The following is a 24,426-nucleotide window of genomic DNA, read 5'->3' on the forward strand; positions in this document are numbered from 1 at the left end:
TGAGGCCGTATAACGCCGGGAACACACAGACCGTACGCAGGGCTACTTCAATGTGAACTTTTGAGAAAAATCGACGTCAACATCGGCGCAAATTACCAAAATAAGAAAGCCCTGAAAGCCGCTACCTACGGAATTCGTCGCAAGTACTTTGGTCCTGATTATTACAAATGAAGGACAAGTAAAATTTTTGTGAGGACAAGTGAAATTGAAAATCCACTTGTCCAACGGACAAGTGAATTGGAAAAAAAATTGTCAAGCCCTGACTTGATATACATGGCTGTAAATACAACAGAAATGATTTTTCACAAACCCTGGAGTTGAGGATAGCTGCTCTGGCTTCAGGCATCATGTAGAGTTGTTGAACACACGATGCCATATAGCAGGTAGCACCAAGATTTGTGAGTCCTACAAAACCACATCCTGCCCTACCATCATCAGATGGCCAGTAATTCCATGGATACTGAGGGTGTTTGCCTGCAAATAAAACAGTGATACATCATAATGTAACACATCTTTGTAGAGTGTACCAAGTTCAATGATTGTTTACTATTTCGATGATTCTTTATAAACTTTGATTCTATGAGTCAAGTTTCAAAATATTATAAAACTGTACCAAAGAGAATATTCTGGGCACTTGAAAATTTCAAGTGATACGAGTTGGGATATTTCTACAATCTTGAATGAATTAAACATTCTAGAAAGAATGCAATGTTGTTTTGTTCCAGCAATGCAGCAAATATATATTTCATTTAAGCCACAGTTTGCAACTGTCATGCAAAGTAATTTTCTTGAAATCTTACCCGGTGTGTGCTGACGATACATTTTACTGTGCAGCAGTTTGTAGTTTTCATTGCTCCCTTTAACTAGCTCAGCCATGAGATCGTAAGCAGCAGCTCGACTGGCCCTTGATTTGCATTTTGGTAAATACCTGGTTTCCATGGTCGGCAGCGCAAACAGAATGTTGAAGATTTCTTCCAAAAAGTCCTACAAATGAGTGGAAAGAACAAAACGACATTAGAAATAACCTGGTAACAGTAAGTAAATTGTCATATATCCTTATAAATGTGGGTGGTGTAAGTAATCATACAACAAGTTTTGTTGTAAAGATCTTTCTTGTGAATTCATTTCTACGTGATATTATTAAACTTCAACAAAACACCAAATTTGGAGAATCAAAGCTAAGTAAGAACAGTACATGTTCAATTTTGACAAAATTGAAAAAGTGTGAAATTAATATCACAAGAAGAGTGCTGAGAATAAAGATGTTTTTTAATGGTTTCATTTATATTGAAGATGTTTTAGTTGTCAGTGTGTGTTTGTCTGAAGCCATAAGTGAATGCAAATCAGGAAGAGCCTGGAAATTTCACAAAGATAGCAAAACTGGAATGCACATTATTGTTGTATGACTGTGATTCTTACTGAATTCTTACTGACAAAGCAATGTATGAATTTATTACTTTCCTTCTCAGCTACGTGTTACTGTACCTGTCCTTTGCTGAATTTCAGTGGAGGGTCATGGCTTACAACAGTTAATCAGAAAGTGTTAATCCCTTACCTGTCCTTCTTTGCTGAATTTCAGTGGAGGGTCATGGGTTACAACAGTTAATCAGAAAGTGTTAATCCCTTACCTGTCCTTCTTTGCTGAATTTCAGTGGAGGGTCATGGCTTACAACAGTTAATCAGAAAGTGTTAATCCCTTACCTGTCCTTCTTTGCTGAATTTCAGTGGAGGGTCATGGGTCACCACAGCCGAGCACAACTTCAGTAGACCTGTCAATGCTACATCTTCCATGGTATTGTGACGTTGTTCCAAGATTTCACGACTGACAATGAACAACAGAAAGCTACAGAAAGTTAAAAACCAGACTGTGATATGCACTATATACACTCAATCTCACTTACAATGCAAGGAATTTTTCAGCAGTTATCAAGGACTTTTGAGGTCCAAAATACCAATTTCCAGGTATTGTTTATATGATATCAAAATTAAATATGAGTTTACATATCATTTTTATGATATTATTACTGATCATCTTGCACTTTTTAAAAATTGCGGCTGGCTTATCAATTTTCTAGGACTTTTCAACACTCATTTACAAAGACTTTGCCTGGACACCATTTTAAAAGAATACTGGGCTTGCATAATGCAGTGTACAATGTCTCTCTATTCTAGGACTTATGTCTCCTATTCTGTATGTGTGAAGGGCATCCAAGAGTAAACACGAAAACAACTGGGCCCACTGTTCCTAAGTCACACAACTTCAGATTTGAAAATGTTTCTGACCTTCTAATACACTCGGCTAGATGCTTAGCCATGTTGTCAAGTTCCTCCATCCTCTGCTCCTGTTGTTTTTCATCGGCATTGATTTCATCCAATGTGGCAATGTTGTCCACCAACAAACATAGAAGCCTGAAGTAATTTTTACATCCAGGGTTGTACTCCTCAACCTCGTCATGATCACCCGTCTATCAATGCAAGATAATACAGTATCATAAATTTTCAGACAACACATCTGATTGGTCATCCATAAAGACACCTCACAAAATAGTTCAATATGCGCACATTACAGCAAAAATAAAATATTCACAAGATGTTTCTTGTACTTTATTTTCACAATTGTTTTGCATACGGTACTTTTCATAATATCTGGTCTCCGATTCACACCTATCATCAAGTGACATTTCAGTTATCAATGTTCATTTCAGAAGTCATTGGGTTTCATTGTGCTGACTGAAAGATGTTCAGTTGAGCTATACAATCACACAGCTTGAATGTAGCATACAAAAATACATAAATTCTATTGTCTCACAGAGATTAAGGTCATATAAGTATGATTTTGTGCAGGTAAATTTGAAGTAGACAACTGAACTTGACAACTTTCTTTTAGCAAATGGACGTGAAAACTCAAACCAATATTACCAAAACAAATAGAAAATTTGTCATCACAGAGTTCAGTAGAATTACTTTCAGTGGTTTCATCCATACACATGACAAAACATGTCAGAGTAACAATGAACATCATTGCTATTTATGTTACATTATCCAAGATTAGATAAAGTCATGTTACATTATCCAAGACTAGATAAAGTCATGTTACATTATCCAAGACTAGATAAAGTCATGTTACATTATCCAAGACTAGATAAAGTCATGTTACATTATCCAAGACTAGATAAAGTCATGTTACATTATCCAAGACTAGATAAAGTCATGTTACATTATCCAAGACTAGATAAAGTCATGTTACATTATCCAAGACTAGATAAAGTCATGTTACATTATCCAAGACTAGATAAAGTCATGTTACATTATCCAAGACTAGATAAAGTCATGTTACATTATCCAAGACTAGATAAAGTCATGTTACATTATCCAAGACTAGATAAAGTCAGAATGTTTTGGATATCTCGTTAGAGTAATATACACATTTTCACAATTTCTAAATGTTTAAATGAAAACATTACCTGTTTGACTGGTGGTTTGAAACTTTGGGCAGCTGACAGAAAACTAAGTAAACTTGAAAGTAAGGAATGTGAGAATTGTCGACTGGTTTGACTGCTTCCCATACACAAACGATACAGTCCATCGCAGGCTTCACGGCGTACTAAAACCTGAACAATACAATATGGCAAAAAGGATGGAAAGTGAAGGTATTGATGGAATAAAGTCTCGAACACTTCACAATCAACTCAGATGACATACAGAACTTTTGAAATTTTACAACAATTTTGGACAACACTGCTTTTTGGTCAGCTGTAGAAAACCTACTACAAACTTAACTCATCTTGAAAAGTGAAATCGACAGCAGAAGTCGACAAGGCCCCAAGAAGCGTATGTTTCTCCTTTCTGCTGTGACAATCCAGTTGTAATCAACTTATCTTCTCAAAGATTTCCTAGACGATATCAATCTGATGAAATTACATTCTCACATCAATGACATCATACATGTCGATTATTGGATATCTTTCAATAAGTAGCACAGTGTTGTTTTGTCTACATTATTGGATATCTTTCAATAAGTAGTACAGTGTTCTTTTGTCTACATTATTGGACATCTTTCAATAAGTAGTAAAGTGTTGTTTTGTCTACATTATTGGATATCTTTCAATAAGTAGTACAGTGTTGTTTTGTCTACATTATTGGATATCTTTCAATAAGTAGTACAGTGTTCTTTTGTCTACATTATTGGACATCTTTCAATAAGTAGTAAAGTGTTGTTTTGTCTACATTATTGGATATCTTTCAATAAGCAGTACAGTGTTGTTTTGTCTACATTATTGGATATCTTTCAATAAGTAGTACAGTGTTGTTTTGTCTACATTATTGGATATCTTTCAATAAGTAGTACAGTGTTGTTTTGTTTACCTACCTCTGGTGAATCAAGCACAAGTCTTCTCAACCAAACATCAAAGTTGTCAGTATTGCACAGTTCAAGTTTCACCTCAGGCTGGGTATTTGCCCAAGACACAAGCAGTAAAAGTGAGTATCTGACAACTGGACAGAGATAACGAAAAAACCAAACACTGTTAGACCATGAAGCAGGGATACCATGGTTTATTTACCTGGACACAAATATGATACCATTCTCCATGGTATGGGAAAAAGAAACTTGTTTGCAATTTGAATTTTTGATGACAGAAACACCATCACCTAGCCAACTAGAATGAAACATTACGAGATTAGCATGCTCCTAATATGCCCTATTCTCAAGTCTCTTGGAAACAAAATCCTGCTCACCTTCTACAGCGAATAAATCTACATGTATGTCTTGAAACGGCAGATGATACAGAGCTAAAATGACAAAATGGTCAGATGAAAATGTCAGATCTAATCTATGAAACGTGAGTAAAGCATCGTTGCTGGTGATTGCTGCAATGTTGCTGCTCTCATGTTTGAAGCACCCAGCAAGGTTTAATAACTCACGAAAACCAACTTGTGATGTTGGCTTTCACCCTTGCTGGCTGAAAAGATGTCAACGTCTTGGCAGATTGTGGACAAAAAAGGGCACTGTACATGATGGCAAGCAAATGATTGAGTTGTACACAAATCTAGCAATGAAAAACTCCCATTAAAGGTTAAAGAGAGGGTTGTCAGAACTGTGCTCAAAGGTCATGTGGGACCCATATGACAAAAGTAAACACTGTATCCAAGGTACACTGGCAACTGATGAAAGTTATAGCATGTTTGTCATAAATGTGTACCACAAAATTTAAATGTTGTAGCTATATTGACCTGATGCGTCAAGATATCATGCATGAAATACATTGTTTATAAACAAGTAAGTTGCACATGCGCAGTTCTGATGACCCCCTTCCCTTTAACATATATTTCTGATCCAATATATCTGATGTACAGCAAGGCTACACTGCAAGCAGTGACAAACTCTATGGATTTTACACACCGCCATTGAAAACAGTAAAAGCTTTCTGTGTTTGTTATAACTGTACCTCCCACATCTGTATGTCGAACGGAACTTACAAACTATCGTAAACTGACTGTAAACAATACACCATTCTGACTTTAAGAATGTATTAGCACCCATCACCACCTATTAAGTAACTGTTTAAAATTAATCTCCCGAAAGCATTGCTATGACATGTTAGGAAACTTTTGTGTGAACTGAGTTACTGGTGTGTTACATGTGGATGAAAATCTTGGTGATGACGTAAATGATTTGAGTCTTTTTTCTGATTTTGATACAGTCAGGTTACCATAGCATGTTGCCATGGATTGTCCAAACTTACCATCTGCCCTGCTTCGACACCCAACATGGTAGTGCTGTAGCTGTCTGGGTCCTGAAGCATCGTAAATGACACTCATGAGTCTGGTCAGAGAACCATCCTCATTCAACAACTCAAGCATATTCTGTAAGAGTGAAAAGTCCCCATGAGCTATACAAAGTTTATCCTGTCACACACTCGTTACAGAAATGAATGAAAGTAGTAGAGCCTGAAAAGAGCATCGTAGCTGTAAAATACATCCACTTCTGCAACACACACTCTTGTCGCAGAAATGAATGTATTTTTACAGCTACTATGCACTTTTCAGGTTCTAAAATGAATGTATTTTTAAGCTACTAAGTACTTTTCAGGATCTAACTTCTTTCTCAGGGGATGTATGTGATACACAGAACATAGTTTGTACTTGTTAATGTACCCACTGAATATCAATTTGCCAAGTAAAGGTTAGATATACCATATCACAAGCATTGTTTGAGGTGTGACAGGTTACACATAGGTATACAGAGCACTGTGCAAGGAAGGTATAACTGCTTTGTTCTGGTCACAAAAGGTGCAGTAATTGGGCACAGCCTCAATCACTTCACTACTGCAATGACTTTCAAATTTCATCAATTTCATCATGGCAAAATGATTTAATTAAAAAGCTTTCTTCTGTTTGGATAATACAGTGTTTGCATTCAACACATAAGGTATCCAGTCACGTAGCAAAGAAGCAGCAGGCAGAACCACTCAGCCAAAAATAAGTATTTCAGTTTACTGAAATCTTTGAAGATTGCACAAGTCTTTGGCATCATTTTTCTACAAAATTTTGCTTGAAAATCTGTTTTGGACAGATCATTTACTCTGCTCAAGATAAAGTCTTCTATTTAATTAAAAATCAATATACATTTTTAAACTGAAAACTTGCAGTTATGAGCACAGTCTTAGCACAGGAAATATGACTGGATATCGCACATGTCACACCAGGGAATCACTGGGCAGATTGAGCAGCCTACCTTCCGGACTCTCAAGGCAACTCTAAGATAAGGATCCGCACTTCTGTACTTCTCTTTCCGGGGTTTCTTACTCGGTGATTCAAAGTCAGTTCCCGGTGGTGACTCAAAGACATCATCTTGATTGTCAGAGTCACCGCTGGTCACATCCACACCAAATTGATACATCAGCTTTAACAAGCACGCCAAACAGTCCTGCTGCCACTGAAATGGACAAAATAAAAATTAGTTATGTAAATTACAGACTGTTACGCCTACACTTTGACTATCTGCATTGAAAGACACTGCAAAATGTTACACATTTCAAAAACTGAGATATAAAATGTTGCAGTAACAAAACTGGCCTGAAAATTCGCAATACAATCTACTTTCTCTCAGACAAGAGACAGATAGCTGGTGTTTGGGACATCATCATAACAAATTCAAAACATAACTGTATCATTCAACTTTCTTGATAAAAGAAACATGCCAATAGTTATATTTGCTCCTTCCTCCTCCTTAAGTACTTCAAAGTCTGACCAACAAAATGTAAAACTCACCAGTCAATCCTCAGCCCAATCTGACACATTACACACCCTACCAACCTACATCATCCCCAAGTCTACAGCCACACTGGCTTCTACGCAACCTCTCCCATTTCAAAGTCTACAGTCACACAGGCTTCCATGCAACTTACCTCATCCCATTCCTGGTCTGCCGATACTTGAAGTTTTCCAGACATGAAGATACTGAACAAGTGTTTCATTGCACCATGACTGATAAACTGAAATGAATGAACAATGATGTTATTTTTCATAAACAATGCTAGGAACTAACGTTCCGATTTTAACAAACTGTGCATTATTATCAATATAAAATTATATCAATATATGAGAAATTTTTTGAGAAAAAAATTTAGATTATCATTCCTTGATTACTTCTTTTTTCGATTTGAATAATCTATCTACAAATTTTACATTAATGACTTTAATGGAAATGAACTGATTATGCTACAATACTGGATTGGGTGTGAGAACCCTCAAGAGCCACACTCTCAAAAAGGCTATGTGGGGATTGGAATATAATGTATGACATTCTCAAAAGGCACATTCACAATTTCATCTGCATATGAGAACTGAATGTACATGAATCTAATAATTGGTGACATATCTTACAGTTTCCATCCATGCAGTAGCATCTTCATATCCAGCTTCTGTGTCTATGCGGCTGGAATATGCCTCTCCATACGGACCCTGTAAATGAACCAACACAGTCTAGTTATTGTGATTTTCCTGGGATACAAGAAGTTTTTATTGAACTGATGGAAATATCTCTCTTCTGTTAACAAGTTTGCGCACATTCCATTTTTTTGATGGTGGAGCAAGGCAAATTATATGCAGAAAAAAAATATGTTGTCAGAGCAAAAGAAGCATTGCATTCTATGTTTGGGTAGGTTTGAGCTGGGAACATGAGATCTGAATTGATTCCATAAAGAATGTGTCAAAATCAATGAACATTAAAACATCAGTGATAATGTTGCCACATGTAACATAGCATATCTGTGTGTAGCATACACTGCAATTATCAGAAGTGACTGTAACTGTGTACAGCTTACACAATGTTGATACCATGTTCATGCAGGCTGTACAGAGTTAACACACACACACAGTAAATGATATGATATGCTTACTTTATCTAGAAGTCCAAACTCTGGTCTGCTGACAAGCCCGGCATCTCCACCTCCAACACTCGCCTGGAGATCAGATGAACACGTGGATGTGAAAGGTGGTATACAACTGGACACAGCTGATATGATATGATACTTTGTGAACCAAGCAAAGCGTGAAAGACAGGTGATGCAGGAGTGTTCATGAAAGCTTGGAAAGTGATGAAGAGCAGTCACGACAGCAGAAAAGAATGCAAAGCTATAATTTTCATTGACAATTTGACACTGAACAAGCCACCTACTTTACTGGTTTGTGGATCACTACTTGCAACTTACTGAAGATTTTTGAGACTTACCAGAGACTTTGTCCTCTTGCGATGCGGATTCGTTAATGCTTCCAGGATTTGAAGAGAGTAGAGTAACTGTTGTGGATTTTCTTCATTTAGCAATTCACTCCAGTCTGCTGATAATCTCTCAGTTTTCTCATCACCTTCATTTTTATCATTCTGTGGACAATCAACAGGTAAATACTTTTATTTGGAAGTCACAATGCCTTTTTCAAACCATATTTCTATTATTTAATGTTGCAGCTCGTAGCCTTGATTTCTGAAAGCTAACTTTCAATCTGTAATGCTTGAAAATGTCACTTTCAGAATGTCCCATTTGAAAATGCCACTTTCAAAGTGCACACTTTGTAATATTTCAATTACCATTGAAACATAGTCTTTTTTTTCTATAACAAATTATACCATGGCATAAATACAATTCTTTACGGAAGATTAGTTATTCTGCCATCTAAAAGATGAGAGAATCAAACTTTAAGCCGTGGTCTCTCAGAGAATGTTAACTGGTTCAGTAAATACAACCTGCAGACATGCAAACTTCCATCTGCCTACCTGATTTGCCATTAAAGACTGAAATTTGCCGAGCTTGTCGGGACTAGTCGGCAACAACATCAGCAGTTCCCACACTCTCCTTGACATAAGTCTGGCCTCCTTCCTGTTCATCTGTATGAAAGATATTGATGAGGTAATTGGTAGTTAGTATCCAAAGAGTTGCAAAATCACACTGTGAATGCAAAGGTACCAACTGCTAGGCTTTATGAAGGCAACTACATGTAAATGTACATGGGGTGTTAATTTACAATTCTTGAAAACCGATAGTAATTTCTTGACTGTTCGTTTATTTTGAAGAAATTGGAAGGGTAACTACATTTGTATTCTATAATTCATAAACAGAGTGTCTATGCATGTAGTGGAGCAAATATCAGTGCTTGGTATAATATATGCATGACTCTTTAGTAGTCAGCTATTGAAGTGAGTGTGACAGGAAAAACAGTGACTGCATAGGTACTTTGGTTTGCTGATGTCCAACACCTACCTGTGATATATTGGAATTACTGCCATGGCTATTCAGTTGTTGTAACAAACTGAAGATACTGCTGAAGTTAGGTTCATGCAACAAAATCATCATTGGTAACTTTTCACGAGGCGGTGGTGACATGCATGACGCAGGAAGCTGAACGCCCTCACGTTTACGATCTCTTCGCATGTTGCCGAAAGACACAAACACCAGCTGGAAGAATAAGAAACATTTTGAGTACAACAGCTACACTGCTGAATCTTTAACCCTTTGCACCCTGACCCCCTGGTGACCTATGACATCACAGACATTTTTTCCAAGCCAGGTTCACAGGTTAACATGAACATCTTAAAGCACAAAGGTTGTCTTGTGCAAATGCACAATAATCAAATTCTCACATCATGAACAATTTAGTTCAGTAAAGTCTTAAAAAGATGGCAGAAGTATACGATGGCAATCCATATCAAGATATCTGCCTTCATTTGATACATATGGAATTCATCAATGAAAGTACACATTTGAAAATTACTGACATGTACTTCAAAACATCACCAGCTGTTGGAAAGATAAAAATGTCTGAAATATTTGTCCTACAGATGAATTATTTCCGGTGACATTCTTAGAGTAAGACAACTCTCACCTGCATATCTTTGAATCCCATCTCTGTCAATGACCTCTCATCAATGTCAGCTGTCAGCTCATGACCTAGTGATATCATTCTAACAGGACCCTGACCTGGCACACCGCCAACTGGCTGTGCCAACAACTGGGGTACCACCCCACCAAGGGAAGTGCTTATCCGTCTACTACTCTCTTGTTCTTTGTCACTTTTCTTGTCTCCATGCTGTTGATGGGTTACCTCACACCAGTGTGTGACCTCTGCCCTAAGGTCAGCAACCAGGTCATTACAGCTCATTTCAATAGTAAGCTGTGAAGAAGGAAAAATTTACCAACATAAAATTCAAGAAAATTTTCAAATATTTTAATCCATAACAATACTGCCAACAAGAGCTTTCCCTATGATAATAATTGTCTGAGATGATTTCTAAGGATCTTTTATAAAATACTACAACTTTCAATGATTGTTCTTCAACTTGACTTTTCTTCAAAATTTTACATCTCATGCTCATGCTCCAATGGGCTGCATATGGATTGGCAAGTTACAAATGGCATTTCGTTGTTCTTTCTCACAACTCACCTTATCTGACATGCCCGCCATCTGACACACTACTCTCATTGTAGCCACATTGCCAGTCAAATTTTGTTGGTGGCTAGCTATACCTCTATCTTGTAACTGCCACAAACGAAGGTGATATGCATACCTGTACAAAACAAATCACATAAACTTACTTCGAATTTGACAAATTATCAGAGAAACTTTTCTCATTCTCATTTTCATGTGTCTCTTTGCAGTTGGTGACCAAGAATGTCTTGTAATGGCCATAGAGGGCACTGTTCACAGTGATTCAGGTCGCAGTGAGTCTCAATGGTTATGGAAAAAGCAAGAGTGGACTCCTTCTGGTTAACACTGTCATGACAAGTCCATATTTCACCATCAGGTCAAGATGGTTAAAATTAATAAAACACAACATATTCCATATGGTGTATTTTAACATAATACTGTACATTTGAAGGCTGTTGAAAACATAAATACTGTAAACTTGATTTTTTTGGACTAAAGATGCTATAACATACCAAGCCAAGTGAGTGAAAATACGTCATGTTTTGGCTCAATACTGCTTTTTACTGACTTGGCTGATGGGGAAGTGATACTGTCTGGCAGGAAAAGGGTTAACACTGTCATGTAACAACTCATATTAATCTTTGTAATGACTATATTAATCTTTCCAGCAAAAAATTATATAACAAACCTCTATACTACAATTTCCTTAACACTTCACGTTTTAAGTAATTCTGCTTAAAGACGTAAGTGGTCAAGTTCAATTGCATCAAAATATCGGGAGCAGAAAGAAATAGAAACAGTGTGTAGTTTGATGTAGTCAGCTGTCCAGGAACTCAAGACACGCTTACTTAAAGACAAAAAGCTGGACTGACAGATTCAGAACCATGCAGACAAACAGAAAAGTAAACGGCTAGAAAGACAAGTTGACAGAGAGATAGAGATGACCCACCTTTTCCTGAATGTTTCAAGGTGTGTTTTCAGTAAGAGTAAACCTCTTTGAATGATGAGCAGACAGGAATCCTCAGCATTTTCAAGATCCTGAGATGCACCAACCAAATTATTCATACAGTTGTGTACAAACTCTTCTTCCTTCTCAAGACTTCCATTGCCAGCTGAAACATCAATCAATCAATCAATCAATCAATCAATCAATCAATGCAACTTCATATCAGTAACAATTCCAATGTATTTCAAGCATGGTTTACATCAATATCAAGAACAGAAAATAAATACCAAGGGGGGTGAAGTTGTAGAGTTTTCTACCTGATTGACAGGTGGAAATAATTTGTGATTTTCGGTTTACTGAAGCCTTAAAAGTGATGTATACCAGGTATATCAAATGCAAGACATTATATTAGGGTAGGGAATATTTCGCTCTGGCTGGAAACTTGTGAAAATTACCTGTCAGGCTCTATGGTAGCTTTCCACCACTTCCAAACACTACTATATAAAACCTTTGACATTAGGTATTTACGACATGCTACAGCACTATGAAAGAACATTGCACACTGGCAATTACATGCAATGCCATAGTCTGACTAAATATTTTCACCACATTGACAGTATTTCAACCATTTATCCATACCAGCTTTTTTCACAGTTGAACATTTCTTGACTATGTATATAAACACTGCAGGTTTTCATCGATTGATATGCTATGCTTGATGAGAAAACTAATTATACAACTACATTTATATCATTCAATTACAGATGGGTCATTGCATTCAATGTACTAAAAGTTTTAAGTTATTGACACGTGAACCACAAAGGATGGAACGCACTGCTCACCTTCTATGTAGAATGAATTAATGTACTGAATTGCTGACATGCTAACATCAGTATCTTGAGCTCTCAAAGCAATGCTCCACAGCTGATCCATGCCAGACATCTAGAAGTGGTAAAACACAGGAAATTCATAAGTTTCTTACTACCTTCTTCACAGTAAACAGAATTAGATTAGTGAACTTTAGCACCATAACTTCATTTGCAGTACAAGAATAATGCTCAAGACAGAGCAACTGCTGTGTGTAACCACAGTTGATGCAGTCTCAAGACAGAGCAACTGCTGTGTGTTACCACAGTTGATGCAGTCTCAAGACAGAGCAACTGCTGTGTGTAACCACAGTTGATGCAGTCTCAAGACAGAGCAACTGCTGTGTGTAACCACAGTTGATGCAGTCTCAAGACAGAGCAACTGCTGTGTGTTACCACAGTTGATGCAGTCTCAAGACAGAGCAACTGCTGTGTGTAACCACAGTTGATGCAGTCTCAAGACAGAGCAACTGCTGTGTGTAACCACAGTTGATGCAGTCTCAAGACAGAGCAACTGCTGTGTGTAACCACAGTTGATGCAGTCTCAAGGGTTGACATATTGAAAGGAATTCACTTGCAGTCTTTGGGGAAAATTACAATGGGAAGGACAATGCTTATGACAACTAGAATGTTACTTACATCTGTACTTGTACCATCATAGGATGAGTTGGCGATTCTTGCAAGACTACACAACTGATGGAAAAGATTAAGTCCAGTCATACTGATGGTCTCTGGATTCAACTTGGGCATCTATTGGAGACAAGACAAAATCCATTTCATATATATTGATATTGTTGTCAATTTCCTTTCCATTCTTACCAAATTGTGAAACAGACAACGTCCTCTGACAAGTACTGGAATCAATATTCACATGTTCCTGGTATTCTGAGAGAGTGAGATCACCAGTGTTGAACGATTTGTTCTGTCATTGCAAATGCAATATATCTGCATGTGACAAATGCACTTCAGCCATTCCCTCTTTCTTCCGTCCCATCTGAGACTATTCCAGTATGGACTTCTATGACATCTCCATCATTCAAGTAGTAGCTACCACCTCCTAATTACGCTTTCTCAGAACTTTAATTGTCTTCATTAATCACCATTTGACTTTCTCAGCTAAAATATTGTTGTTAAATCTCAACAGAACAAGAACGTTGTACACTAATTTGGGGCTAATGTGCAGTAGCATGGAAGCTTAAAGCTTATTGGTAGATTGTAATTATTCACAGCAACCTAAGGAGTCTTAAGCTTCCGGTATTGTGCAGCTGATTGGTTGTGTTGAAATGAATCATTAATGTAATGACATTCAGCCCACAAATCAGATATAGGCTTCCGAGATGCTGATATCATCATTAATTTTTTGTGAGTTGAGCTATTCAACCATTAAGTTTATATTAAAACATTCAATCACATACTTTGAATTCCGTCAATTAATTGATATTGCAAGAGATTTAATCAAAATCTGATTTTCTCCACGGAATAATACTTTGGTATTCTTACCTTTTCATAGAAGATATGTTTGAATGTTTCAAGACCCATAGCATGTTGGTCCTTGTTCCTAGCTTGATTCAGAAACCAGTTGAGTGCTTCATCACTGCATTCCGAGTCTGTGACCAGACAGGACCACAGTGTGTCAACCTGCTCCATTGTCAACCCTGGCAAAGATACGGTATTCATTACATGTACATCTATGACGTGAATACAATGGACAACATTCTCATGTTATGACCTTGGTATAATCATTTGTTTTACAGGAGCGAATAAATCAACTTTGTCAAGGTCAAGGGTAATAATAAGTTTCAGACTTGACCAGTGTACTTTCCATAACAGTAGCCTAGTTGACCAACAGAGTAACCTGTGATTATGACTGACCACAGATTAATGAACTTGATTACGTTACCATTCTCTTTGTGTTATACCTGCCTGTGGGTAATTAGATTTTGATGGTTTTGCTCATCCTTAATGCAACTTGAAAAGATCAATGAGCTTGATTACATTACCATTTTTTTATCTGTTACACCTGCCTGACGGTAATCAGATTTTTAACAGTTCTGCCAATTCCTAATATCACTTGATATGATCAAGACTTTTCTCACTTACACATCTGACATACAATGTGACTTTAAACCAATATTGTACATCACTGACCAGATTATTATTGTGGAAGTGCAAAGAAAAAGACATTGTGGTGAATCTGAAGACAAAAGTAAGCATGGGGAGTATTTTGATGTACACATCATTTAGCAAACATTACTTACTAAAATCATCTGGTGAACCAAGGGTTGAAAATACACACGTCAGAAATTGTAATCTTGCTTGCACTTCTATTGTGTGGGTGTACCTGATAAGAAATGAGAGAAATGAGAGAAATGTTGAAATATTTTTACAAGGTTGGTCTACATGTATGTTACCAACGAATGCAACATACTGTCTACTGTCACAATTTCCCTGGCACAGTATACTGTGTATTATCAGATAACAATGAAGGCCTATTCATTCTGAAGGCAAGATGATTCCTGGAGTTAGCATGAGACATACTTGGAATTCATAGAGTGTGGACACTCTAACAACAATGGGGAAACAACCTCAAATGTCAGAGCTGGTTTTTTTCACTCCGCGTACTACAAAACAGACAACACAGAATCAAATGCTGATGTAAATACTGTCACCTTCATACTGTCTTTAATTCAGTACTGCAATCTTTGCAAATACTTAGTGAAGAATCAATATATGCTGCATTTTTTGACAAATGAAGTTCATTGACATGATAAAATTATGCATATAAAGAGTGAATAGGTCTTTTTATAGAGATTTTTTTGGAAATACACAATTTTTTCCAGTGATAATTATAGAGTAAAATTTCCATTCTTTACTTACAATTCTGTATCATAATTAAGTCTCTTCCTGGTGTCAGTGTAAAACATCAGATTATTGAAGAAATGCTCCATCATACGAAGTTCCTTGTCAGCCCAGCTGCAAGATAAAATGACCAAAATTTCAAATGTGATGTAAACTTAGTCGTAAAAGGGCAAAGAAACTCATCAAAGAGATACACTGAGAGAAGAAAAGCTGTGATACAGCAAGGATAACAAGTTGTGGTGGTTAACTCACAAAATTTGCAACTTTACCATGATTTATCAATGCTTTACAATAAGTTTTTAAACATTTTGGTGATCAAAACAATGCAAGAGGGTTGTATTTTCTTAAATACATACTAACAAAGCCAAGCAAATAAACTTGTCTCTTCTTTTCATAAAAGAGATGTAAATCAATTTCTAAGTACTGATTCAACAAAATAAGTTTTCATCATAAACACAGAATAATTTGACAAAACGAAAGTCAGGACCTAATTTAAGCACAGTGACAACAATCACTAGAAAACCATCTACTTAACTTGGTACAATTTTGAAATATGTTTTTAAAACTAAAATAAAAGTTTTAATGGTATATTCATTAAGTTGAAGTAGACACACTATAGTTAATAGAGGAAATGTTGATGGCAAAACACCTTTCTACTTCTCTAATTTTTCAATGACCAATACACAAGTGAATAGATCTGCCCAACCATACTTGTCATTTGTTTTTTTTCACATGTTCAAGTTCCTTATTTGAAGAGTCAAATTTTACAGATCTACTTACATGGTAATCCAATGAGTATCATAGGTATTCCTGTACTGTTGAAAGGATCCAAACAGTTTGGGTAGCAGACGTAGACAAACCACTACTGATCTGCAGTTGAAAAAGGACATTATCTTGATGAAGCATATGACAACTTGATGTTTAATCTTATCTGGCTACAAGCAGAGTTGAAGTTGTGCACAGCTCACCAGTACTTGAGCATGTTTCAAGAAGTCAAACGACACAAACTACTTTTAATATCGGAACAAAATTCATGGAAAAAGCTAAAAAACAGGAATCTATATCCCCTTAAACAACAAGAATACTAAAATGGTAAAATTGAATGTTGAAAGAAAAGCAGAACTTAAGAAATGCCTTCTTGAAAACAATCAGCACTACACAAGATATCTGAGCATGTCTTTACACAATACAGTGTTCTCCCCAGGCCATTTAACAGGATCGGCCCCGATCCTTTATTTTTTTCGCCCGATCCTTTATTTTTTCGCCCGACCCTTTATTTTTCATGCCGATCCTGTTTCATGTCCGCTGATACTCTTTGAATGTGGCAGAAGACCTATTGTTTCTCGGCGGCGATTTTGTCACTTTTATTCAGCGAGCGTATCAAGTGTGAAACGGTTCTAATGTGGCGATAACACGACATGCCAGATGATTAAAAGGTTTATTCCATCGCCAAATTGAGTGAAATGGTTAGACTGTCCTCCTTTCATGTGCTTTAGGTGATACACAATGAGGCAGCGTTATCGGGTGCAAAGCACCCAAAGTCGCGCTTGTCTGTGAGGAGAACATGGGGCCCGGGGGCACCGACGTCCTTTGTACCTCCTTACTGTTTATTAATTGCCATAAATGTGAAATTTGGCAAAAAGTCAAATTGTTTTGACATAAATGAAAGTCATTTGAACTGGTTGGTTACCGGTCCAGCATAAGTTCAAGTGTGGATTCTAAGTATCAACAACCTTGATATGAACCATTGACTAAAAAACATTTGCTTGTTACACTCACCACACTTGTACTTAGTATTTGGAGTGTACACCTATCTACAATACAATGATAAAAAGTTTGGACTCTGTAGGTCAACAGTGCATCTTTAATGTATGAGACTAAATAAGCTTACCCCTCAAGTATGTATAGGCCAAAAACAATATTTAATTTTGAATTATGTGGTGCAGGGAAGGACATACAATATGGTGAAAAGCAAACTAAATATAAAAACTGAATATACAATTATATGGAAATGTTGTTTTACAGTCATGAGTATCTGGTGTGTGCCGAGAGACAAATATTAAAATTGGACAGTATCATCCTGACCACAGTTTGTCTGACTGGTTGTTTCCTTCTGATTTTCTGACACGGTGATAGGTACAAAATATTATGCGATTCACGATAGTTATACAACATAGCTTGCATTTTGTTCATAGTAGAACTGAGTTTACATGTAAGATATCTTTCTCGTAAACTGTAAATTCTGGCTTCTGGCAGCTCAAACGTCGCAATACTACATTTTTTGATATGATATGGAGTGATTTGCACACATGCAGTGACAGTCGATATATTCATAGTATGAGAGTCTACTGTACATTAAAGCATAGTGATGTTGACAACTACATGCATGCCAGTGCACGATTTCAAAGTAGCCAGGAGGAAATTCTAATGGTCTTTTAGTGGAAATATAGGTATTAAACGACAGTGAAACAAACAACATTAGTTATCGTGACCTTGCTAAAGTGCAATCTCGGATCATGTATGATCTGATGATCATGCCAAATTACCATGTTGGAATAGCCCTGCGTACGATGCTTTGTGTTCCGCTACAGCTATTCGCCCCGCTCACCACAGCCCTGCAAAGACCCGTACGTAGGGTCGGTGACTTCAAATCCACTTTGGGACTTGACGTAAAAAGCCAAATTACTGCCGAAATTCAGCGTTCTTGGGCCCAAGTCGTATCCCTGCCCACCTCAGCTACTCGATCGCTTCCAAAAATGCCAGTCTTTTATTCACTTTTCGTAAATAACCGTCGATGTCGGCAACTCTCTCGCTAGCCCTGCGTACGTACGCAGTGTACGCAGTGCATTCCCTGTGTGCGTTCCTAACACACAGCATCGTACGCAGGGCTAGCGAGAGAGTTGCCGACATCGACGGTTATTAAGTAAAAGATGATGTCAAAATCAATGCACAACTGTCGAAATTACCCAAAATAAGCAACAGAAAACTAAAAGTTATCGCTGTGTCGAAAGGACAGTATATCAACATAAAAAGACGCTAGTTTTATGACATGGAGGCCGGAGGTAGAAGGACAGAGCATTCCCTAGCTCTCACCCAGCTATTAGTACGGGCCGCCGGTGGGATTGCCTCGCTATTAAAAGCATGGATTCGCCGGTACTGGGGAGTACGGAGGCCATCATTCTTCAGTCTATCGAAGGAGAGGTTCGTGCCAAAAAATACATGACAGCAATCAAATATACGCTAAAACCTTTAAAACGTCAAAATCCGCAACTGACCGACAAACATGATGGCAGTCCTTGAAAAACAACGCTAACTTGTTATGTGCGCATGCGCATATTAAGGGGAGACCCATTTGATTTCGGGGGGGTATGCAGGAAGTGGGTATGGGAACTTTTTTTGTTAGAGAGACAGCATTTTTTTATTTCTACAGTCAGACCTACATCAATTTTTTTATCAAATGGAGTAGCAGTGCAATTTTCAAATTTAAGCCAGTGTTTCACATATCACAGGATGTTTTTATTTATTCATTTTACATTCCAACATATGACAAACAAATGGAAAGTCTATTATATATATAACTTTAAATTATAGAACACTTTTTGGCAAATCAACTGTGATCAGCACTATACCTGCTTTTCTTTAAAACAGTCAATTCCTTTTAAGTTCTCAGGGGAGATGTTATCTTTTGTGGTCAGAGAAACAAGGCTCACACATTGTATTTCATTATATTTGTTGTTCCTCAATTTTCATTGTCAACTTGTAATCTTTCTAACATATTTATATTGAGAGAATAATTTATTGGTTTTAACACTAGTTTATTGACTCCTATCTTGTGTTTTAAATTTTCACGATTTAGAGAAGTCAAATAGTCCCATCTAGATATTGCCTATACCATTGAGATATTGCAACAGAAATCCTGAAACATGATTTCTTGGGTCAGAAAAGGGAAGGAAAACATCAAGTGCACCGAGGTGTACAGTAGTGAATGCTTATATCATAAGTGCTGGAAAAAAAACACATAAGAATTACTTGTGGTAAAAACATTTGCGTGCCTTTGGCAGCATGCCAGCAAAGAATACATGAGAATGAAGTTTCCAAAATTTTGCTCATTTCAACAGCATTGTGACAATTCCTTTTTTATTTCTGTCTGTTATGAGAATATTTTTTTCTCAAGCCATTACAGGCTTAATTTTTTTCTTTTATTTCACCTGGTGACAATTTTTTTTCCTCGAAATCCTCCATACCCCCCCCCCCCAGAAATCAAGTGGTTCTCCCCTAAGTGAGCCCCTGACCTATACGGGCCAGTGGATTACTTCCTCAGTAGAACTGATATGCCTGCCAGTACCGGTGTTTATCACCTACGGAGGCCATCATTCTTCAGTCGATCAAAGGCGCCTTTCGTACCAAAAAATACACGACAGCTGCAAAAGTGCATCACTGTCAACTTCATAACTATAGAACATGTTGAAATACACAGTGAAACGTTCACAATGTAAAAAATGTGCCCATATCGAGAAACAAGATGGCGTCCGTTTCGATTCTTCAACTCAGATTTTGTCCTACAGTTGTGCGCATGCGCAGACGGTAGCTTTAGCGAAAGTGAGGCAAAATCAAGTAAATATAAAATAAAATGGATAAAAATATTGTTTAAAAATAATGTAAGGCATGTATCACCAAATTTTGAACATTTCTGACGGTATTTCAACTATACGAACACCCATGCCAAACATCACAATAATCAAATCAGTGGTTTTGAGGAAAAAGTGAAAATAGTGGTTTTCAGAAAAAAGCTAAAAAAGTGACTTTAAAATGATTCAATCAAAAAAAGAAAAAAGACCGTTTGAGATACATGCCCAAGTGACCACCAGACCAAATTTCAGAAAAAGTTACTGAAGCGTTTCTGAGATACCTGCGTCCACAGCATACGGCCCACTATGTTGGCCGTATTGGGCCGTGCCATCACATTAGTACCTTGTGCCCACAGGGCACAAAGTACTAATAAATGGGCCGGCCGTATTGCAAATAAACATCGGCTAAGACGGATGAAACTTAAATTCAAAAAGCATGAAATGTGTTACGCAGCCGATCGTACAGACAACGGCCACTTCATACAACGGACATGGATTATACTCAACGAAAGGCTCGGTGTTGCATCTTTGCCAGCGGGCACTTAAATTTTAAATCAAAGCTAAAGCATAGGCAACTGGTTGAACTGTCGTTGCCACCAATGTCTCGCACTGGTAAGGATCCGAAGGTCAGGAAAGTGATTTCGATCAGAAGTGGCTGAAATCGTACGATTGGTTGAGACAAACATCAGATGCAAAAATGTATGGTACTGCCGCGTAGTCAGATCGTTGCGTGTCCGAGTTAGCCATTTCGAGATCTGTGTACGTCAACATGACATTGAAGCCATGTGTGTCACCTCGTGTCACGCATTCGTAACTTGCATGGATTCGTTCGATTGACTTTGAGAAACAATTGCACTTGATCCAGTTTCAAAACCCATGACCCGTTTTACAATATTCAAGGCACCATGAAATGAAATAAAAAGGAACTGCATGAGCTAAAATAATCATTCGTGTGATCATCTGAATACAGAAGCTATGGTTAGGGTATACAGTATAGGTTCAAAGGTCGCGTGTGTTCAAGCGTGCTCCACACAATGCATGGCGGCCGACGCCGCGCAGTTGTCGAAGTTTCGTACGTTTGTCGAAGTAGAAGTCGATGCAATTTCAAATCTTGTTCTTGAAAATACCCGGTATCAATATTTTCGGGCTTCTCTTTATTATGAATTGAGTTTTAAAGTCAACATACATGTATTTCTCTGCAGGCATGCTCTGCTGACGCTGAATTGTAAGTTCAATATTCAGTCCCGTATGAACTTGTCCGTGTAACTGTTTTGCCCGCTGTTTTGCCATGGACGTTTAAAAAAGACGTCCATGGTTTTAGCAATCTGGCTACAGACAAACATGTAGTAACAGAGGATCACATAAAACGTCTGATTTTGAATGTTATTCTAGAGAGAACTGGAAGACTTTGAATGAAATATGGATTTAGGCCTAATATATAGAGTGCTTAATTAAAGTGCATATAAGATTTTACTTTATCCTTTTATTGTGGGATTTTTTCTGATGCTATGGAGTGACATGTGTATTGCACAATTAACATAAAATTTACATAGTCATTGTTATGCAAATTAGCCGACCCTGTTTCAGAAATTTCTGGGGAGAACACTGCAATATGCCCTATGTAATCATCATGAACAACGTACTGGACAGCGGTGATGTCATTTGACCTTGACAGGACCTGACTAAGAAGAAAACATGACAAAATTAGCAAATGAAGCATGTCCATCTCACCTATTGTTTTCAACGTTGTGTAGACAGCCTTCTATGAATTTCATTCTAATCTGTCTATCTGTAAACCAGCACACCAATTGGCAGAGTAATTTCTCAGCTTCTGACGCCAGGCCTTCACCAAGAAGTGACTGGAGGGAAAGGGAAGAAATATGATCAGACAATACTACTACTATTTGGTTTAGGGTTTCAGCATATTACTTGGGTGCTTGCAACAGGAAGGAACATATTAAAAGATTTTCTTGATTCTAAGACAAGGTTTTCCGAGCTATAAATCAATTTAATTCTATGATACAGTTTTCTGAGTTATGAATCAAGAAGGTTCGGCAGATACATTATCTCATTAAAACTTTCACTTAACTGATCCTGTTACATAAAACGGTTGATACTACATTATGATGACATGTTGATAACACAGAGAGGTTGGTTGACACCATTGCCGTTATCATTGTCTTTTTGATACTATAGCGTACTGATATGTCTGTAATTGATATTGGAGTCATTAATAGTTGTTGACCTCTGCAAAGGTTGATGTCAGTGTTGTTGATATAATAGTACTTTTCACATAATGGTGGTTGACATTATGACTCCGGGATGTAGATACTAGGACTCTCTAAGCTACACAGCCCCTGCGTAGCTACACAATGAGGCCCTCTCCAGCCCTGATTTTAAAACAGCCACATTCAGCAAGCTGGTGTTGACAGTGAGGAGAGGTATCTCTCCCATTTGGTTTGTGGCTGGCTTAGCCAGACTGTTTTGGACACAAAATAATGGACACAATTATAAGAGGAAGATAGGGAATGGAAGGATTATGTAGCAAAGCAGAGGGTGTGAGAAAGTCTTGTTGACACCACACTGGAATGATCCAGTGGTGGTTAAATTGAATGAGAGTAACAACAGCTGTCGTCATGGATTGTTGATATCACAGTGGAAATTATCATGGTAACATGGTGTATAGCATAGTAACAGATAACACTCACGGCATTTTCATCCTGTACCAGATCCCAAAGGAGTGTGTTGCCTTTCTTACAAACATCTTCAAAATCAAAGTCATAATGCTGTAATGATTGATGTTCTTGTGGAACTTTATGTTCTGCTACACCCACGCCTACAAGACAGGGAATCAAACAGTCTATTAGATTACACACATTCATGATGAATGCCCGAGATGTACACTGGCATTTTGTGACAAAAACTGTGTACTGATTCAGTAATCATTCATGTGGAAAATGAGAAAATTGACACAGGTATCAAAATGACTTTCACTTTATCATTTACACTTCTGCAAATGTTACTGCAAGAACACTTTGAAAATATATTCAACAGCATACAGGTGCAACTTTATAACAAGATTGTCTGCACAATACCAGACCACTGGCGGTTAAAACATTTGTAACTTCTCTTTTTTGATGGTAAAATGTATTTGATTTATTCTTATCCTGCCAAGTTCACATGTAACCATCAGGTGCAGTTGGTTAAAATAAGTGAAGTGTGGCATGTCCCATATGTAGAATTTTGACAAGGATTTGAATATTTAAAGGCCTCTGAAAACAAAGATACCAAAGGAAATATGAATTTTACTGACATCATCTGCTGTAACACACATGCCAAGTAGATGAATATGCTTTATGGTTATGGCTCAATAACCACTTTTTACTGACTTGGCAAAAGGGGTAGTGACAGAACTGGCAGGATAAGAGTTAATTCAGTTTCTGGGATTTTTGAAAGTGCCCAGTCTTTACCTTGTGACCTTCTATACATAGCCACCTTGGCTAACTGATGTTGTACTTGCGAAGTCAACTGTGCCCTCTGTCGTGCACTCAACTGAGCAAGCTCTTCTTCACAGAGGGATTCCTCACCATCAAAGTCAGCCATGTTTTTCTCAGACTTGGCGCTGGCTTGGGAACTACTGCAACTGATGTCTTCTGTGCTTAGCACTTCATCCATCACATTGCTACATACATACAGATGATAAGTCTGTTTACTAAAAGCAAGGTTCTATCAATCTCTTCAGCACTGTACCATTGTTATCAAGGTCACACCAAAATGTGATACAGAAAGTTGTAACATGCATTTTTGCCACATGATTCATGTAGCTGGTGATGTCCCAGTGTTTCATGTTCTTAACAGTTTGGTATTTGAAATCAAACAGCAGATGCACTACAATTGTTTTACTAAGGCTAGGATATCTACATGTAGGTAATTGGTTTGGAAACAAAGCTAATATTTCCGCAATCACCTGACAATATGGTTTAAAATTAGAGTATACTGAAAAGGATCACAGCTTTTTGACTTCAAAACTTTGAGAACATGTGTCAGTTTACTTGCCTTTTCTAAGACACTGTGCATGTATAATATTCTAACTACAGTTTTAAAAGCGAGCAAATCCTTAGATGCTGTGTAATCTGGGCAGGCTTGAAAGTGAAAAGATTTGACCTTCAATGTTATTACAACGGTAAAAATTAACATACACAAC

General features: G+C 37.4%; 1 protein-coding gene across 4 annotated transcripts in view; it reads right to left on the reverse strand.

The window, feature by feature from the left end:
* LOC139148926 (ubiquitin carboxyl-terminal hydrolase 34-like) overlaps positions 1-24,426 on the reverse strand; it is a 75,820-nt gene that overhangs the window by 31,818 nt on the left and 19,576 nt on the right. For 2 of the 4 annotated variants that reach the window (XM_070720381.1, XM_070720380.1), the window contains exons 14-40: positions 23,693-23,904; positions 22,931-23,058; positions 21,954-22,081; positions 16,375-16,464; positions 15,613-15,708; positions 14,994-15,076; positions 14,236-14,390; positions 13,375-13,485; positions 12,712-12,811; positions 11,873-12,035; positions 10,939-11,062; positions 10,381-10,668; positions 9,759-9,953; positions 9,275-9,385; positions 8,735-8,884; positions 8,403-8,465; positions 7,888-7,965; positions 7,410-7,496; positions 6,737-6,937; positions 5,745-5,865; positions 4,738-4,791; positions 4,370-4,494; positions 3,465-3,611; positions 2,284-2,465; positions 1,702-1,822; positions 801-984; positions 311-474 (exon numbers count right to left, since the gene is read on the reverse strand). In XM_070720381.1, coding sequence (XP_070576482.1) covers positions 311-474; positions 801-984; positions 1,702-1,822; positions 2,284-2,465; positions 3,465-3,611; positions 4,370-4,494; positions 4,738-4,791; positions 5,745-5,865; positions 6,737-6,937; positions 7,410-7,496; positions 7,888-7,965; positions 8,403-8,465; positions 8,735-8,884; positions 9,275-9,385; positions 9,759-9,953; positions 10,381-10,668; positions 10,939-11,062; positions 11,873-12,035; positions 12,712-12,811; positions 13,375-13,485; positions 14,236-14,390; positions 14,994-15,076; positions 15,613-15,708; positions 16,375-16,464; positions 21,954-22,081; positions 22,931-23,058; positions 23,693-23,904 — 3,661 coding nt within the window. The remainder of the gene's footprint in view (positions 1-310; positions 475-800; positions 985-1,701; positions 1,823-2,283; positions 2,466-3,464; positions 3,612-4,369; positions 4,495-4,737; positions 4,792-5,744; positions 5,866-6,736; positions 6,938-7,409; positions 7,497-7,887; positions 7,966-8,402; positions 8,466-8,734; positions 8,885-9,274; positions 9,386-9,758; positions 9,954-10,380; positions 10,669-10,938; positions 11,063-11,872; positions 12,036-12,711; positions 12,812-13,374; positions 13,486-14,235; positions 14,391-14,993; positions 15,077-15,612; positions 15,709-16,374; positions 16,465-21,953; positions 22,082-22,930; positions 23,059-23,692; positions 23,905-24,426) is intronic. The other 2 variants (XM_070720383.1, XM_070720382.1) reach the window with 2 other exon arrangements.

This window comes from Ptychodera flava, chromosome 14 (assembly GCF_041260155.1).
Source record: "Ptychodera flava strain L36383 chromosome 14, AS_Pfla_20210202, whole genome shotgun sequence".
Classification (NCBI taxonomy): Eukaryota; Metazoa; Hemichordata; class Enteropneusta; family Ptychoderidae; genus Ptychodera; species Ptychodera flava.